Here is a 15319-nt window from a genome sequence, read left to right on the forward strand (position 1 = left end):
TATGCTGAACAGTTGATCAAATAGTAATAAAAAAAGCATCAGTGCTGTAATCTTGACAACTGCTTAAAGCTTGACTCTGTCCTCAGGGGTTAACACCATGGCGAACTACGAACAGGTCCTGCATCTGATCCGCTACAGGAACTGGCACACAGAGGCATTGTTTGACAGGAAGTTTAAACTCGTCTGCTCTGAACTCAATGGCCGCTACATTAGCAATGAATTCAAAGTCGAGGTACACAATGTCAAAACTCAACACAATGTCTTCAGTGTAAACAATAATTTATTAACTTCACTAAAATATTTCACTAAAATACCACGGTACCTAAGTAATGTTTACTATAGTTCACTGTGTGTGTGTGTGTGTGTGTGTGTGTGTGTCTATATATATATATATATAGACACACACACACACCTCCTATCAAAGGTTTGGGACCAGTAAGTTTTTTAAAGACATTAATAGTTTTATTTGGTAATACTATATTAAATTATATAAATAATAATTATAAATTATTTTTAAATAAATGCTGTCCTTTTGAAGTTTTTATTCATCAAAGAATCTTGAATTTTTCAACACTGATAATGATACGTTTTATTGAGCACCAAATCAGCATATTAGAACGATTTCTGAAGGATGATGTGACACTAAAGCCATCACAAGGAAAAAAACAAACATTTTAAAATATGTTCAGATGGAAAACAGTTTTTCCTGTATTTTGGTAAAAAAAAAAAAACCTTTATCTTATATATGGTCTTATGCAAAAAATGGTATTATTATTTATCATTATGTGTATACTAATATAAATACTTAGATAAAACTCAATTGTTATTTGTTTAAGGGTTCTGTTAATATAAAAATGCTATATACAAGTCTTTATCGAAGTAAGTCAAAGGATATGAAGAGAGAAATGTGATTGTATTGTATTACACCGACGTGACCATCTTTATTGTTTATGTTATCAGGTCAATGTGATCCATACAGCCAACCCCATGGATCATGCAAACAATGCTATGGTCCAGCCTCAGTTCATCAACCAAGTGCAGCACGCTTCAGTGGACCTGTCTGGACACAACCTGGCCAACACCCATCAGGCCTCAGGTATTTCTTCTGCTCCCCTCCTCTGATCCATCTGTTCAGCTTCTCTTGGAGATAATGGCGTTTCATTGGCCGCTTCATCTCTCACAGTATCGCTCCTAGATTATTGCACTAATCTCTCATTAAAGATAATCCAGACTTTGTAATCAAACGAATAAACTGAATCCAGTTTCTTTCCATGAGTTTTTCTGCAGCTTAAAGTCAATTTAAAAAGTAGGGCAGTTATGGAGCGCCATGTACTTAGCTTGTTTTTAATAGCGCACTTTTAGGGATTATATATACGTGCAGTCAACAGCATCTGGACGGTTTTATTTCACTCCAAATACCAAATGCTAATGTGTCCATCGACTCTTCACAGTTGTCCCCAGTGCTGCCACCGTCGTTATCGTTGTGTGTGTGAGCTTCCTGGTGTTTATGATCATCCTGGGCGTCTTCCGTATCCGTGCTGCCCACCAGCGCACCATGAGGGACCAGGAAAACGGCAAAGAGAACGAGATGGACTGGGATGACTCTGCTCTCACCATTACTGTCAACCCAATGGAGGTGTGTCTTAAAACAGAGCTTGTTCTCTCAGTGCTCTTAGAGCACTCATACATAGTTAATGCAGCAGAGGGCTAAACCCATTAAAAACTCAGTGTACCTTGGTAAGAATTCCCCTTTATTACCATCCCTCCTCCTCCTATTCATTTGTCTGCTAATATGGATTTTCGATATATACTAAACAGCTATTTTTTTGCATTATTACATTATTATTAGTTTGCTGTAAGAAGTAATCAATTAGGTTATTTCAGTGATAATGCACTTATAGAGAGACCATTTGATGTGAATCATAAAGCACAGACTTCCATTAAAGAGGCTTGGAATAGGTGATTAGTTCACTTTTGAAATCAATTTGATTTCCATTTAAATTGAATTTTTCTGTATATATTTTAGAATTTTAAACACATGTATGTATGTGTGTATATATATATATATAATTTTTTTTTTTTTTTACAACGTTGTAATATGTTTATTACAACATATGTCATATTGCAGTTTAAATCTAAATGCCAATATTTTTTTATTTGCCAAATCCCTATATAACTAAAATGTATTCTAAAATAAAAACATGTTTATATATATTTATTATATTTTTATTAGAACTTTGTTCTTTGTCTAGATATCCCAGCAATGTCATATTGCAGTTCAAATCTAAATGGCTTTTTTTTTTTTGCCAAATCCTTATATAAATATGTATTCTTAAACAAAAACAATAAATGAAACACTTACTACAAAAAAATATATATTTTCTCTGTTTACATATCACGTGACATCAGTGAAACGTGAACCTAAAATTATTGTTAAATGATTGAAATATTGAACTAAAATCTCACAAGGTGCTTCAGTGCTTTACATTAGGGGTTCAGTTGACAAAAGAGTTTGGGTACCCCTGTGTGTTTGTTTTTTTAAATAAGAATTTGATTGCACATAAAAACACAGACGTCTATTATGCAGTATAAAGAACGTTCAGTTCTCTCTTCCTCTTAGACTTATGAGGATCAGCACAGCAGCGAAGAGGAAGGAGACGAGGAAGAGGAAGAGAGCGAGGATGGAGAGGAGGAAGACGACATCACCAGTGCAGAGTCAGACAGCAGTGAGGATGAGGGCGGCGAACAGGAAGACCAGCAGGGTTCGAGCAGACAGCAGCAGCTCGAGTGGGACGACTCCACCTACTGATCCTCCTGAGCACACAGTACACAATACTTACCAACACACACACACTCACACACCCACGCACCGTCACATCCCTCTGCAAATAGGGACGCCCATGTTCCCACTACCCAAGGAGCCATGTGTAAAAATGCGGAAAAAACACTGAAAACTAAACTATTATACAATATATGTACAATATAGATGCGAATATATCATGTGTCTGTTGTGACAGGTGTTGCAATCCGCTTTCTTTCCACCTGCCCACATCTTATCGTGGTGGTATTCAGTGTAGTACAGTATCTCAATACAAGTTCCTAATTTATTGAATCTTTTTCTGTCCTATCCGAGGGAATCCTGGCCTAAGTTTGCATTTTCTTTCAGCTCTGTGCCGACACATCCCTGCAGTTTTCCCTTCAAGTTGAGCTTCGGGAAATGATTTCATGTATATTCCCTGCACATGATGTTTTAGGTTGATTTGCTACAGGAATTTTTGAGGAAAACTCTTTTCCGATCACTTTATATTGCATGGCAAGATTTGCAGTCTTGGGTACGGAAGAAAACAACTGCTTTTTGATATTTTGTAAATAAGACGAAATCATGTAATTAGTCTATGTGTTAGTGAAAGCCTAACCAACGGTTGCCGGTGTCTAAAAAGACACAGTACCTGCTGTAGGATATTTATGTCAGATGCTCTTAGCATGTTTCAGTGAATCTCATGCTCGTACTAAAAAACAACGTCCGCTTCACAGAGAGGAACCCATGACAGAGGCTGAGGTTTCTGTGGCAAAGCGTCGTTCATTTTGTCTTTTCTCTTGGAGGTGGGTGTGCATCTTTTTTGTTTTTCGTAGAGTTGGTTCAGTGCTTTGGCTTTACATATGCTAATTCTAGCTGGGCTTGCAATGGCACAAATGCTACACCAAGGCTTCAGTGTTTTTAATTCAGTGACGTTTTGGGGACTAATAATCACATTCAGGTGATGAATATACAGTTGTTGTTTTTTTTTTCACGTGGTACTGTATGTTGTACAGTTTAGGCACGCCGCAGTTATTGAAGCCATTCTTAAGTGATAGTGCTCGTACTCTCTGTAATAAATGGAGACCAATTGGAATCACAGCATCGAAAGTCTGTTGTGTACTGTTTCGACAGACTTCTTGTGCTAAAATACTGTCTTGAGATGGTCAGTTAAATGAACTTTACTGAACAAAATTATGGCGGGTGGGTAATTTTTATTTCATATATACCTAATTTTGTATTTTTTAAGTTTTTATTTTTTATTTTCGGGGGTTAACCTGTGTTCTTGTCATTTCAAGGCCCCTAAAAAGCATTACAAGGGCTGATTTGCCGGTCACAGCGCATTAAAAGAAATGAAGTTCAACTTTTAAAGGATAAAATATTTTTGCAGTGTGGCCGTTGGATTTTATTGTACATGGAACTGTGTACTGTAGAGTTGTGTGAAGATATTTGTTTACATTTGGTAAACTTTTATTCCTTTTTGGTGACGCTATCAATCTGCTCCAGATTTGCAGGTCATTTCTCTTCGTAGTTGCTCTCAGAATCATGTCGTAGCTTCATTTTCTTACTGCGATTGGAAAATTCGGGATACACCCCCCTCAAAAACAATGGTTAACTATTGAGGAAAATAATATTGCGTTCCCGTCGGGCTTGAAAAAGAATGTTAATCATTTTGGAGATTGTACATTGTTTGATTGTTTAGTAAAGACGGACGTGAAGCTTTAGGGTACTTCATATGTACATGCGTGAATATTCTCAGTTTAAGGCCTAAGCTGGTGGTATGAATATTATTTTAATGCCAGGAAAGGTGCAAGTTGTGGAAAAGGTCTATTTTTGTGACCCATGAAAGGGCGACGGGAGACTTTTCTTGTAGGTTTTTGTTACATGTTTTGGTCATCGGGTTCCCCCTCAAAATTGACAGGACTTTTAAAGAGAGGTCCAGAATTCAGCTGGTGGAGTTGGGAGTGCCTTTTACCTGTCACAGCGCATTAATAACACAACTAACCCAACACTCATCCATGCCATTTTAGTTCTCGCATTTTATAATGATTTCACGTTCGAGTTCTACCAGGTATGGGGTAGTGGTTTTAATTTGATTTCATTTTCTGTTTGGGATCGACAGCTAGTTTTATCAAGAGTGGACGTTTTAATTATCCTGCATACAGTAGATGTCTTGTGTTCATGTCGATGTGTAGAGAAAATAATAGGTCCATACTGTATCATCAATGAATATTGTACTAATTCATGTTTGAGGAAATCCACTTCGAAAAGATGTACATTATTATAAGCAGCATACGTGGGTATGAGTTGAACAATATGTGTACAGTGAAAGGTGTATCTCCTGGAGAGGGCAGCATGAAACTCACACAAATGTAATAGTCTCTCACAGTGTATTCTCAACTTGCAATCGTTTTAAAAGCCGTTTGAGCGATGTAAACCATTCCTTGAGACCAAATTGAGTATAATCAATGTTTGTACTGAAAATCGCACCGTTGTTTGCATCTTCCCTCCTTTCCCCTGATACAAATATTCATCCGCAGGTTCTCATCATGTGAATTGTATTTCAACAATGTGATTTTAAGACACTGGCGGAGAAACTAAACTCCAGAATAAATAAGCAGTCTGTGCTGAGTGTGAACGGCTGCAGATGGTGGGTGTGTAACGGGGCATTGTCTTTGCATGTATAACACAAGATATAAATATTTCCTGTAACTGGCACACGGTACTGTGGGATTGGAGTGGAGTAGATGGGATAGGATACTACTGAATCAAAAGATAATCGGTCTCAGATTTGCAGCCTTCAGTGGTCATTGTTCACGTTTTGAATAACTTATTTTTTTGCTCTAGAAATGAAAACTGGGGATGTTGTAGAACTGTTGGATGCTGCCTTCAGGCTCATTCACTTTTCTGTTATTCAGAGGAATAATTATAGTGAAGTTGATGCTTGCTCATGAACAAAATAAAGGATGAGATGGGAATACATTTGTCTTGGTGTTGTGATTATTTCGCTTGATAATCATATGTCTATGTTTACCTTTACATTAGCATAATTTTGTTTATGAATGAATGTGTCTGAATATTATACGTGCTGTAATATAAATGTAATTATTATTATATGTACATGTGTTCACAGCAGATACTCACAAAGGAAAATATATATACATTCAAATAGTCAATAGTAGTGTAACAGTTTATAAGTTTCTACCATTCTCGTTTCTTTAAAGCTTGAAGGGAGAAAAAAATCCTATATCTGAAAAATGTATAATTCACTTTGTTCTTTTATGTATTTCATCTTAGATGAAGGTGAATTACAGACCAAAGTAATGTTGCCAGGACTTTAGTGCCACCTAGTGCTTGAAAACTGAAAAATATTCATATCTAATTCATAGCTATAAAACGTCTCATACTAAAATGATTAGAATGATAGTGTGGAACTAGGAATTGTTCATAAGGTTTATAAATATTAACATATAATGAGTTTTCAAAGATCCCAATCCAGACTGTAATAGAATTTAGAACAGAGAACAGAGATTAAACCCTTTTTTGATCTTTTTCAACCAAATGCATTGCAAAAAAGCAAAAAAAAAAAAAAAGAGAAAAGACAAAACGCTGACACCTTTTAAGATATTGATCACCAAATATATTCAAATACAAAGTATTTACAAATATCACACTGGTTAAAAAAAGTTATGACAAACCAAATTAAAAGTCAGTCTATTTAACTATCAAATACTAGTACCAAAAAAGGCTTATTGGCGACAGCTTGATGATAAGATTAATAAATCACATTAAAAACAGAGGGTTAAAAAAAAAAAGAATCGGGACTTTTTTTTGACAATCTTACCTCTCTGTATTCAGAAAATAAGTTCTAACTATTCTAAAATGAGCTTTTATAAATGTTTAAGATGTTTCACTCTTTCACTGTACCCAAATCAAAATGTACAATCAAACATAAAATGTATAGGAAGTACACAATACAAATAACTGTCTGATGAGTCCTAATGCACATACTTTAGGTAGAGTGAGCACATGATGTCATCAGACAGTTCTGTTCCTAAATGTACAAATTGCAACCATTGTTTAAAAACAAAAAAAACGACTAAATACTTTAAAATGCACGGACAGCATTTAGGCCACACTCATATTAAATGTCAATCCTAGTAAACCTTTATGACTTCCCAACTCCAGAACTGGCCAGTGCCAGTATCTTATCTTCAGATCCTAAAAAGGTCATATACATTTGATTATTAAAGCGGTTTTTATTAAGCAAAATATGCCTCAATAGTCATAATTAGCTGCTTTGCATCTTACCCAGGCTCGCAGTCACCTTCTCAAAGTGGCTCAGAGTGGCACTAGCATTTGCAGCAAGAAACGCTTCATCTTCTGTTGTCAGCTGTACATTCAAACAATTTACAGATATCAGAAATCTGACCCTGGACCACAAAACTAGTCTTTAGTGTCAAATTTTTGAAATTGAGATGTATACATAATCTGAAAGCTGAATAACTAATCTTTCCAGTGATGTATGGTTTGTTAGGCAATATTTGGCCATTATACAACTATTTTAAAATCTGGAATCTGAGGGTGCAAAAAAAATTGAAATACTGAGAAAGTCACCTTTAAAATTGTCCAAATTCTTAGCAATGCATATTACTAATCAAAAATAACTTTTTTGATATATTTAAGTTATGAAATTTAAAAAATATCTTCATGGAACATGATCTTTACCTATCATTTAACCTAATGATTTTTGGCATAAAAGAAAAATCTATCATTTTGACCCATACTATGTTTTTTTGGCTATTGCTAAAAATATACCCCAGACTTGCACGCTCTGAGACAGGAGAGGTACGCATCAACTTGTCTTATTTATGGGAAGAACATAGTGGAATATGTAAAAACGGGTCGTTTTCCTTTAAGACTGGTTTTGTGGTCCAGGGTCACAAATGGTTTAACATGTGAGTCTTGAAATAGATGTGAGTATTGGTGTCAGTAATAGCCCTCTCACCTTCTCGCCAAGTTTTCTCAGAGCCGTGAGAATCTCCACTTTCTGCTGAGTGTACACATCACGAGGGAGCTTTCCAACCATCACATCACGGTCCATCTGAATTCATACAGTATCATGTGAACATATTTAAGTCTTTGCATATATATTTGCATATTTAAAAATGTTAACATGTGCTTGTCACCTCAGCCAGTCTTGTCCTCAATTGCCCTGGCTGCTTTTTAGCAAACAGCCGAATGACTTCTGGCGTCTTGAATGCCTGACTGATGGCAGCTTGGATCGCCTGATAAATATTTGCAGTGATAAATGATCTCTCAGCATGCAGAATTAATTATACCAGCATACATCAGTTTAGATGTCTTTTTACAGAAAAAAAAAACAAGCAAGCAAACATACCTTTAAATTCTGACACACACACATTTATGTGACCCTGGACCACGAAACCAGTCATAAGTAATTGTAGCAATAGCCAACATTGTATGGGTCAAAATTAATCGATTTTTCTTTTATGGCAAAAATCATTAGGATATTAAGTAAAGATCATGTTCCATGAAGATATTTTGTAAATTTTCTAACCTAAATACATAAAAAAGTAATTTTTGATTAGTAACATGCATTGCTAATTCTAAAAACTTTATCTGGACAACTTTAAAGGTGATTTTCTCAATATTTAGAATTTTTTGCACCCTCAGATTCCAGATTTTGAAATAGTTGCATCTCAGCCAAATTTTGTCCTATCCTAACAATCTATATAAATCAATGCAAATCTTATTTATTCAGCTTTCAGACAATGTAAAAAATTTACCCTTATGACTGGTTTTGTGGTCCGGGGTAACATATGAACTTAAATGCAATAAAATCTACATTTTTACCAGCTGCATTCCCCCCAGTTCATCAACTAGTGTCATATTCCCAGACATCAACTTCTTTAATGACTCATTGAACTCGCTCAACTGTTCTAGTGTCTCTTTTTTGGTTTCTTCATATTCCTGCTCTTCAAGTTCTTCTCTGCAATAGGAAGAATAATCAGATTTGTGCAAGTAACTGAATGTGGAGATGTGTTACAGAGAACTGGTGGGATGCCATTACCTGCACTCCTCTAAATCCTGCAGCTGCTGCATTAACCGGTCCAGCTGTTCTTCCATGTTTTGTCTCAGTTTGCTCGTTTCCGATGTTCCTCTAGAAGCCATTCTTTATCTTTTTAAATAAATAGCAGGCATAAATCACACACCTTTTCACACAAAACAAGACATTCCTACTGTTCCTACTACATATGTGAATATCACAGCTGATATCCACACAGGTATTTGAACTGAACTGATCAGAATTATTATGCATTGTTGGTTGTATCAAGGTAAATACTTGTATATAATATTGGTGAAACATGACATGTCTGGTATCACATCCATGAATACATTAAATAAACCACATTCTTTTGTCACCCTGCTTTATTCTCTCTCACTGCGCAGTTAGCTTAGCTTGCTCTAAAATGTATAAAAACATACAAATGTACGAACTGTAGAGTCTTAAACGACGTGGATTTACGAGAATCAAGTTGTAACTTTCACCCGTACTTTTACCTCCAAAAACGTCCAACTGATAAAGACAAAATTACAATAAGATTAAAACTCCTAAATCCAGTTGCTAAGGCGTGGTTTGCTAGCACTGTTTATCTTCAATAGAAATCCAATGGCTTTTCTGCGTAAACTGCGCAGAGTTGATTATCATGAACACACTCTGAACACGTCTGAATCGCGCATGATCACACCAGAGACTGTATGGGTCACACAAGCGTATTCAGGATTTGTTCCACAGCATTGGTATCAGGACAAGGTATCAAAACTTCACATTTTGTCGGTCTTGCTGTTTGTTTACTATAGAGCAATAATTCGCTGCATCCGTTGTTTTAATAAAGTCGGTGAAGTTTTACTGAAACACACGGCAGTCAGATAAATAGGAAGCACGAGACAAGTGTGTTGTATTGGTAAGAAGTAAACATGTTTAACGTTAGTTCAGCTTTCATTACATATTATTGCGCATATTTGTGAAATGGCGTTTTATTGTGTATATAATATCGTCCCTAAACCCGTTTGAATCTTTAAGAGTAACGTTAGTTATTCATTACACGGTTTTCTCATGAACTATAGTAGTAATGCTGCTATATTACTAACTTACCTAAGTTACACTTTCTAGACTTGAAACGAGATTTACTTTCGATATCCATTCAATTTATATATAAGTTTATATTTAATTACAACAACAATCCAGAAACAAACCTTTATTATTAATAATAATTTGTATATGTGTGTGTTATATAAAATATGCTTTCTTCTGCAGACAGCATTTTTTTTATATGATCCATGTCATCACAAGAGAAAACCAGAGTGGTGCTGCTGGCATGTGGGTCCTTCAACCCCATCACAAACATGCACCTGCGGATGTTCGAGCTGGCTCGGGATCACCTTGAAGACACTGGTAGGTTTTAAATTAATGATGTGTTAAAGGCATAGGCTGGTAAAATGTTGTCGTCATTTACTCACCCCACAAGTTGTTCCAAACCTGTTTTGAGTTTTTCTCCAGTTGAAAACAAAAGAACAACAAAGCAGACCTCCATAGTATGGGAAACAATTCTATTGATGTTAATGGCTACTAGCAGCTGTATGGTTATCAACATTCTTTGCAATATCTTCTTTTGTGTTCGACAGAAGAAAGAAATTCATACACATTTGGAACAACATGTCACAAGGACGAGTAAGTGATGATGATAAAATGTTTTTTTTTGGGTTGACTATGCCTTATTGCGTTATCACGTATCTAAAATGTATAATTAACATAACTTTTTTGTGGATTTAGGAAGATACAGAGTGGTGAAAGGCATAATCTCTCCAGTCGGAGATAGCTATAAAAAGAAAGGTCTGATAGAAGCCTGTCATCGGTTAGAGATGGCTAGACTAGCCACGCTGAACTCTGATTGGATCACAGTGGATGACTGGGAGAGCCAGCAGCCGGAGTGGGTGGAGACAGCCAAAGTAGTTCGGTGGGAACACCTTATATCATGTGATTCTATTTTGATTAAAGTGAAAGATAAATATATCTGACACACCCATTTTGTTTTGCAAGTATTATCATGTTTTCTTTTTTTGGCATGAGTTCCACGTCACATCTGATCTTGTGTCGTTGGACGTCACGTTTTATGCCAAATTGACATTTAATCAGATCTGTCTGATCTTTACTAGGCACCATGCAGACCTTATTTCCAGCGAGAACAACAGTGATGATGTGGATACAGTGAGGTGTGGGAAGAGGAGAAAGCTGGAGCAAAATACAATCATCTGTCAGAGCTCTTGTAATATTAACACAAAAGAAGGTATGATAAAATAATCCTTCAAAGGATTAATGTTCCTACTGCTCAGGGTGGCTAAAAGTGAGTGTTTACACAGTTCAGCACGATCTGCATCTCTCAGCACTGACTGACAGCATTCCTCTGCAAGTGGAACACTTTGAAGCAAATGTAAAGTGTAACAAGTTAAATGATAGAATTTAGTTGAAATAAAAATATTTTGTAATATTATAAATATTTTTTCCTGTCACTTTTGATTCAATGTGTTCTTGCTGATTAAATATTATTATTTATTTATTTTTAATAAATGACTCCAGACTTTTAAACCGTAGTGCAACTTATAATTGTAATTTTTTTAAATAAGCTAAAATATAATTATAATATAATTTCCCAAATGATTTTGAAAAGGAGCAAATTTTTCAAGTCAAGACTCATAACTTTCATAAAAAGGTCCATGATTAAATTAAGTCAGTATCACTAATATGATGTGTGTCATTGTCATTAATCTATATTTTAGACAGCCCTCACCTGAACCTCCTGTGTGGTGCTGATGTGCTGGAGTCATTTGGTGTCAAAGACCTTTGGAAGCCAGAGGACATTGAGGAGATAGTGGGTCGCTACGGTGTGGCGTGCATCACCAGATGTGGCAGTGACCCTGAGAAGTTTATCAATCAGTCTGATGTGCTATACAAACACCGTAAGAACATCCATATGGTTCGGGAATGGGTGACCAATGAGATCTCAGCCACCCATGTGCGCCGTGCCCTACGCAGGGGACAGAGTGTGCGCTACCTGCTGCCTGACTCTGTGGTGCGCTACATTCAAGAACACAGTCTGTATAGCGTTGAGAGCGAGCAGAAGAATGCTAATGCTATCCTTGCCCCGTTTCAGAGATACACCAGCAGCAACTAGACTGATGTCCTGCTGCTTTTGAGCTGGTTTCTTGTTCTGTTTGTGGTCCTTGATGGAGGGCTGGTCTGTCACCCACAGAACTTGACTGACACTTGATTCATAGTTAATTTTGGTTTTGAGTGATTGCTTTGCATTGTATCATGAATGATTCAGTATGATAAATAATATATGATACATTTTGTAAAATATTTTTGACTCCGTTTTAATAAAGATTGATGCATTCATATAATTATCTTTATTGTAGTTTACTGCCAAAGTAGAAGAGGAATTTTGGTCAGTTATTTCTGAGTTTTAAGCTGACTGTTTGCCTCCAATAAATGTTCTTCCATTTTTGGGTGCTAATAATTAAAAATCTGTATACAATCATCCTTTTCTCTTTTGTCAACACTTTATTTTAAGAATTCAAGCTATATTTGCTCAGTGACATTTAAACACACACACACACACACACACACACACACACACACACACATATATATATATATATATATATATATATATATATATATATATATATATGTAATCTGTGTGTTTTAGTGCTGACATCTTGGCATGTGGAGAACAGCAATTTGACATTGAAGCTCTTTCGAGCATTTTCATAGTTACAGAACATCTTAATCTGAAGACCTTGTAAGATCAGTGCTAATATAAGAGGCCTTTTGTTTTAGCACGCACATACTAACTAAAAGTGGGAATTCCCAGGAATAGCATGATTACACCAACAGAAACTTTGTCTTCCTTGCATATAGTGAAACAGTTTGTTTCCTGTGAAGTTCACACTTAAACATATCCATTGTCATCTCTATTCTCCCTCAGGCATTTCCTTGTGACCTGGTAAAATGTAGAAATAGGCCTACTAAACATGAAAAGACATTACATAGTTACAGAACATAGTTTCCATGACTCACTAAACTAATATGACTGAAAGGTTTATTTTGCATTTATTGTGTCACTGGTTGATGGCATTTGCATATAATAAAACCATCTTAGCAGGTGTAATATGAACTTCCAAGTCCCATTTGACACCTTGTAGTTGTGTTTATTGGTATCTGATTTGATTAATCAGTTATGCGATTTACAAATTATGTCTTAAACTTAAACAGATGATCCACAATAAGCTACATTTTAAGCAGATTTATTTTATCCAGAGGCTATAAAGCCACTTAATTCAATTGTAGCTACACCTATTCATCCTCACATGCTCAAAATAATAAGTTTCGGTCTCTATATTTATCATCTTTTAAGAAATTCACAGTAATTTCACGTGAGTGAGTGATTGTTTTTATTTGTGTCGCTCATGTGTTGATGATGATGATGATGACGATGACGATGTCGTATGTGGGATCACTTGACAGTCATGGAACTTTTTTTTTCCTGGCAAGAAACCTTCATTCAAGTTACAAGGAAGAACAGAAAAATGGAAGGCATGCAAACGAAGTAAACGAAAGTAAAATGAGTGTGAATATCTTATCTTTTGTAATATACCGCTTATTTTATAAAGCGTTGCATTTTACATGACTAAGTTAGCATCTGAACAGGTGCTATTGTGTTTACGGGTGTGTTTTGTCAGATTATTTCCACACAAACACTTACCATACACGTTTAACTTTACGTAAGATATGACCTTTAAAAGAGTTGACGACGTGCAAATTATAATACGTAGACTACTAAGCACCGCCCACTCAGCTAACAACACATATAAGCGCTGGGAATCCCTCTGTCTGTCATACCTGAAACATCGTTTACTACTGGAATATTTTGAAGACGGTTAACAATATGCCTGTAAGCCTTTGTGGTAATTGGGACATGGTGAGCAATGTCAACTTTGAGGGATACATGATTGCTTTAGGTAAGAGTGCATTCTTTTTCCTGTGAAATTAATTATTGCTTATAATTCTGTTGCATTTAATTGTTGTTAGAAATAATAGATCCTAAACTCTCTTGTCACAGGGATCAGTCTGTACACCCGCAAGATTGCCCTGAAGCTAAAACATCGTAAAGTGATCGAGCAGGTGGGGGATCAATATGTCGTCAAGACTCTCAGCACCTTCAGAAACTACACTTTCTCCTTCAGAGTCAACGAGGAGTTCGAAGAGTTCACCAAGGGGCTGGATCTCAGACACTGCAAGGTATTACAGAGTTTTATCATTATATTGCAACACATAATTTACTGTTATTACTATAGTAAGTACATGTAATAATGACATGGTTAAATGAAGTGTTACATTATTTATATATAATTTATTTTCATGACATTCAATAGAACATATTTCATAGTAGAAAACTGATGGTCTTACACAGCCCTTTAGGCAGTTTGAATACAAATGTTTGCTGGAAAGGTGATATGGAGAATGCACTTAAATTAAAAACTTAAATCTATTTGTCTAGTCTCTGGTGACATGGGAGGGGAACAAACTGGTGTGCATTCAAGAGGGAGAGAAGAAGAACAGAGGTTGGTCACACTGGATAGAGGACGACAAACTCCATTTGGTAAATGTGAAATTAAGCATCTTACACTATAAAAATCTGTAATACACATTGATGTAATACACTAACACTCATACCTCCCAACACTTTTATAGGAGTTGCACTGTGAAGATCAAGTCTGCAAGCAAGTTTTCAAACGGGTCATCTGAGGTCCTGCTGTGGTGCTTGCTGTGAAAAAAGAAGGTGTATTGATGTAAACAAAGTTGTTTACACTTCAGAGGTCTGAGGAATGTGAAGAAAGAAGAAGAACCATGAGTTTCAGCTTCTGCTCCCAAGCCTGACTAATCAATCACATTCAGTGAGAGGCTTGCGGACTGAGCCAGTGTCTAGGAGCATGGTGGATATTGGCACTAGAGGGCGCCTTAAGACCGCAAACAAACAGAACTCAAGTCAACAACAGCTTCCTCACTGGGAAACACTGCATGTTGTCAGTAGTTGTGCCACCATTGCATAATCATGTTTACATGTACAAGAACCACGTTCACAGAAATTTAGCAATATGTAATGTGCCTCTGTATTTAGGCAAGCCAGAATCATTATTTAAATATTATTGCCTCTTTTTAAATACTTAATCATTTTGTAACTGGTTTAGTTTAAATTTTTTGGTTTATTTTTCATAATCGTGTTAAGATTTACAGTTTTCTGTTTATGTATGTGATAGCTAAATATGCACACTTTGTTCATTCAATTACTTGAATTCTACACCTTGTTCAATTACTTGAATGTCCCTTATTGTGCAATAAACTTTGAAACATGAAACTTTATTTGCCAATACTGG

The 15319-nt window shown here is 36.0% G+C and overlaps 4 protein-coding genes across 12 annotated transcripts in view; 3 read left to right on the forward strand and 1 right to left on the reverse strand.

The window, feature by feature from the left end:
- clstn1 (calsyntenin 1) overlaps positions 1 to 5778 on the forward strand; it is a 39758-nt gene extending 33980 nt beyond the window's left edge. For all 4 annotated transcript variants that reach the window (XM_026200014.1, XM_026200016.1, XM_026200015.1 and 1 more), the window contains 4 exons: positions 87 to 232; positions 961 to 1096; positions 1452 to 1636; positions 2621 to 5778. In XM_026200014.1, the coding sequence (XP_026055799.1) occupies positions 87 to 232; positions 961 to 1096; positions 1452 to 1636; positions 2621 to 2809 (656 nt within the window). In that variant the 3' untranslated portion in view covers positions 2810 to 5778. The remainder of the gene's footprint in view (positions 1 to 86; positions 233 to 960; positions 1097 to 1451; positions 1637 to 2620) is intronic.
- Positions 5779 to 6412: 634 nt separating this feature from the next.
- On the reverse strand, positions 6413 to 9517 carry lzic (leucine zipper and CTNNBIP1 domain containing). Of its 4 annotated transcripts, none has more exons than XM_026200022.1 (7): positions 9377 to 9508; positions 8892 to 8999; positions 8675 to 8810; positions 7987 to 8085; positions 7806 to 7901; positions 7109 to 7190; positions 6413 to 7018 (listed from the first exon to the last, which is right to left on the reverse strand). In XM_026200022.1, exons 2-7 carry the CDS (start codon positions 8990 to 8992, stop codon positions 6966 to 6968), a joined length of 567 nt encoding a protein of 188 aa, XP_026055807.1. In that variant the 5' UTR covers positions 8993 to 8999; positions 9377 to 9508; the 3' UTR covers positions 6413 to 6965. The 4 variants fall into 4 exon arrangements, with proteins under 4 accessions (XP_026055807.1, XP_026055808.1, XP_026055809.1 ...); XM_026200023.1 differs by having other exon boundaries at positions 9320 to 9460; XM_026200024.1 differs by lacking the exon at positions 9377 to 9508 and adding an exon at positions 9308 to 9332.
- On the forward strand, positions 9461 to 12420 carry nmnat1 (nicotinamide nucleotide adenylyltransferase 1). Of its 3 annotated transcripts, XM_026200018.1 has the most exons (6): positions 9461 to 9635; positions 10140 to 10277; positions 10508 to 10553; positions 10656 to 10839; positions 11039 to 11169; positions 11660 to 12420. In XM_026200018.1, the coding sequence occupies exons 1-6, from the start codon at positions 9492 to 9494 to the stop codon at positions 12052 to 12054; spliced, it is 1038 nt and encodes a 345-aa protein (XP_026055803.1). In that variant the 5' UTR covers positions 9461 to 9491; the 3' UTR covers positions 12055 to 12420. The 3 variants fall into 3 exon arrangements, with proteins under 3 accessions (XP_026055803.1, XP_026055804.1, XP_026055805.1); XM_026200019.1 differs by lacking the exon at positions 10508 to 10553 and having other exon boundaries at positions 9538 to 9635; XM_026200020.1 differs by lacking the exons at positions 9461 to 9635; positions 10508 to 10553 and adding an exon at positions 9650 to 9786.
- Positions 12421 to 13749: 1329 nt separating this feature from the next.
- rbp7a (retinol binding protein 7a, cellular) lies at positions 13750 to 15305 on the forward strand. Its single transcript, XM_026200025.1, has 4 exons — positions 13750 to 13903; positions 14005 to 14183; positions 14443 to 14544; positions 14637 to 15305. The coding sequence occupies exons 1-4, from the start codon at positions 13831 to 13833 to the stop codon at positions 14688 to 14690; spliced, it is 408 nt and encodes a 135-aa protein (XP_026055810.1). The 5' UTR covers positions 13750 to 13830; the 3' UTR covers positions 14691 to 15305.
- The last annotated feature ends 14 nt before the right edge of the window (positions 15306 to 15319 follow it).

Source organism: Carassius auratus, chromosome 23 (assembly GCF_003368295.1).
Source record: "Carassius auratus strain Wakin chromosome 23, ASM336829v1, whole genome shotgun sequence".
Taxonomy (NCBI): Eukaryota; Metazoa; Chordata; class Actinopteri; order Cypriniformes; family Cyprinidae; genus Carassius; species Carassius auratus.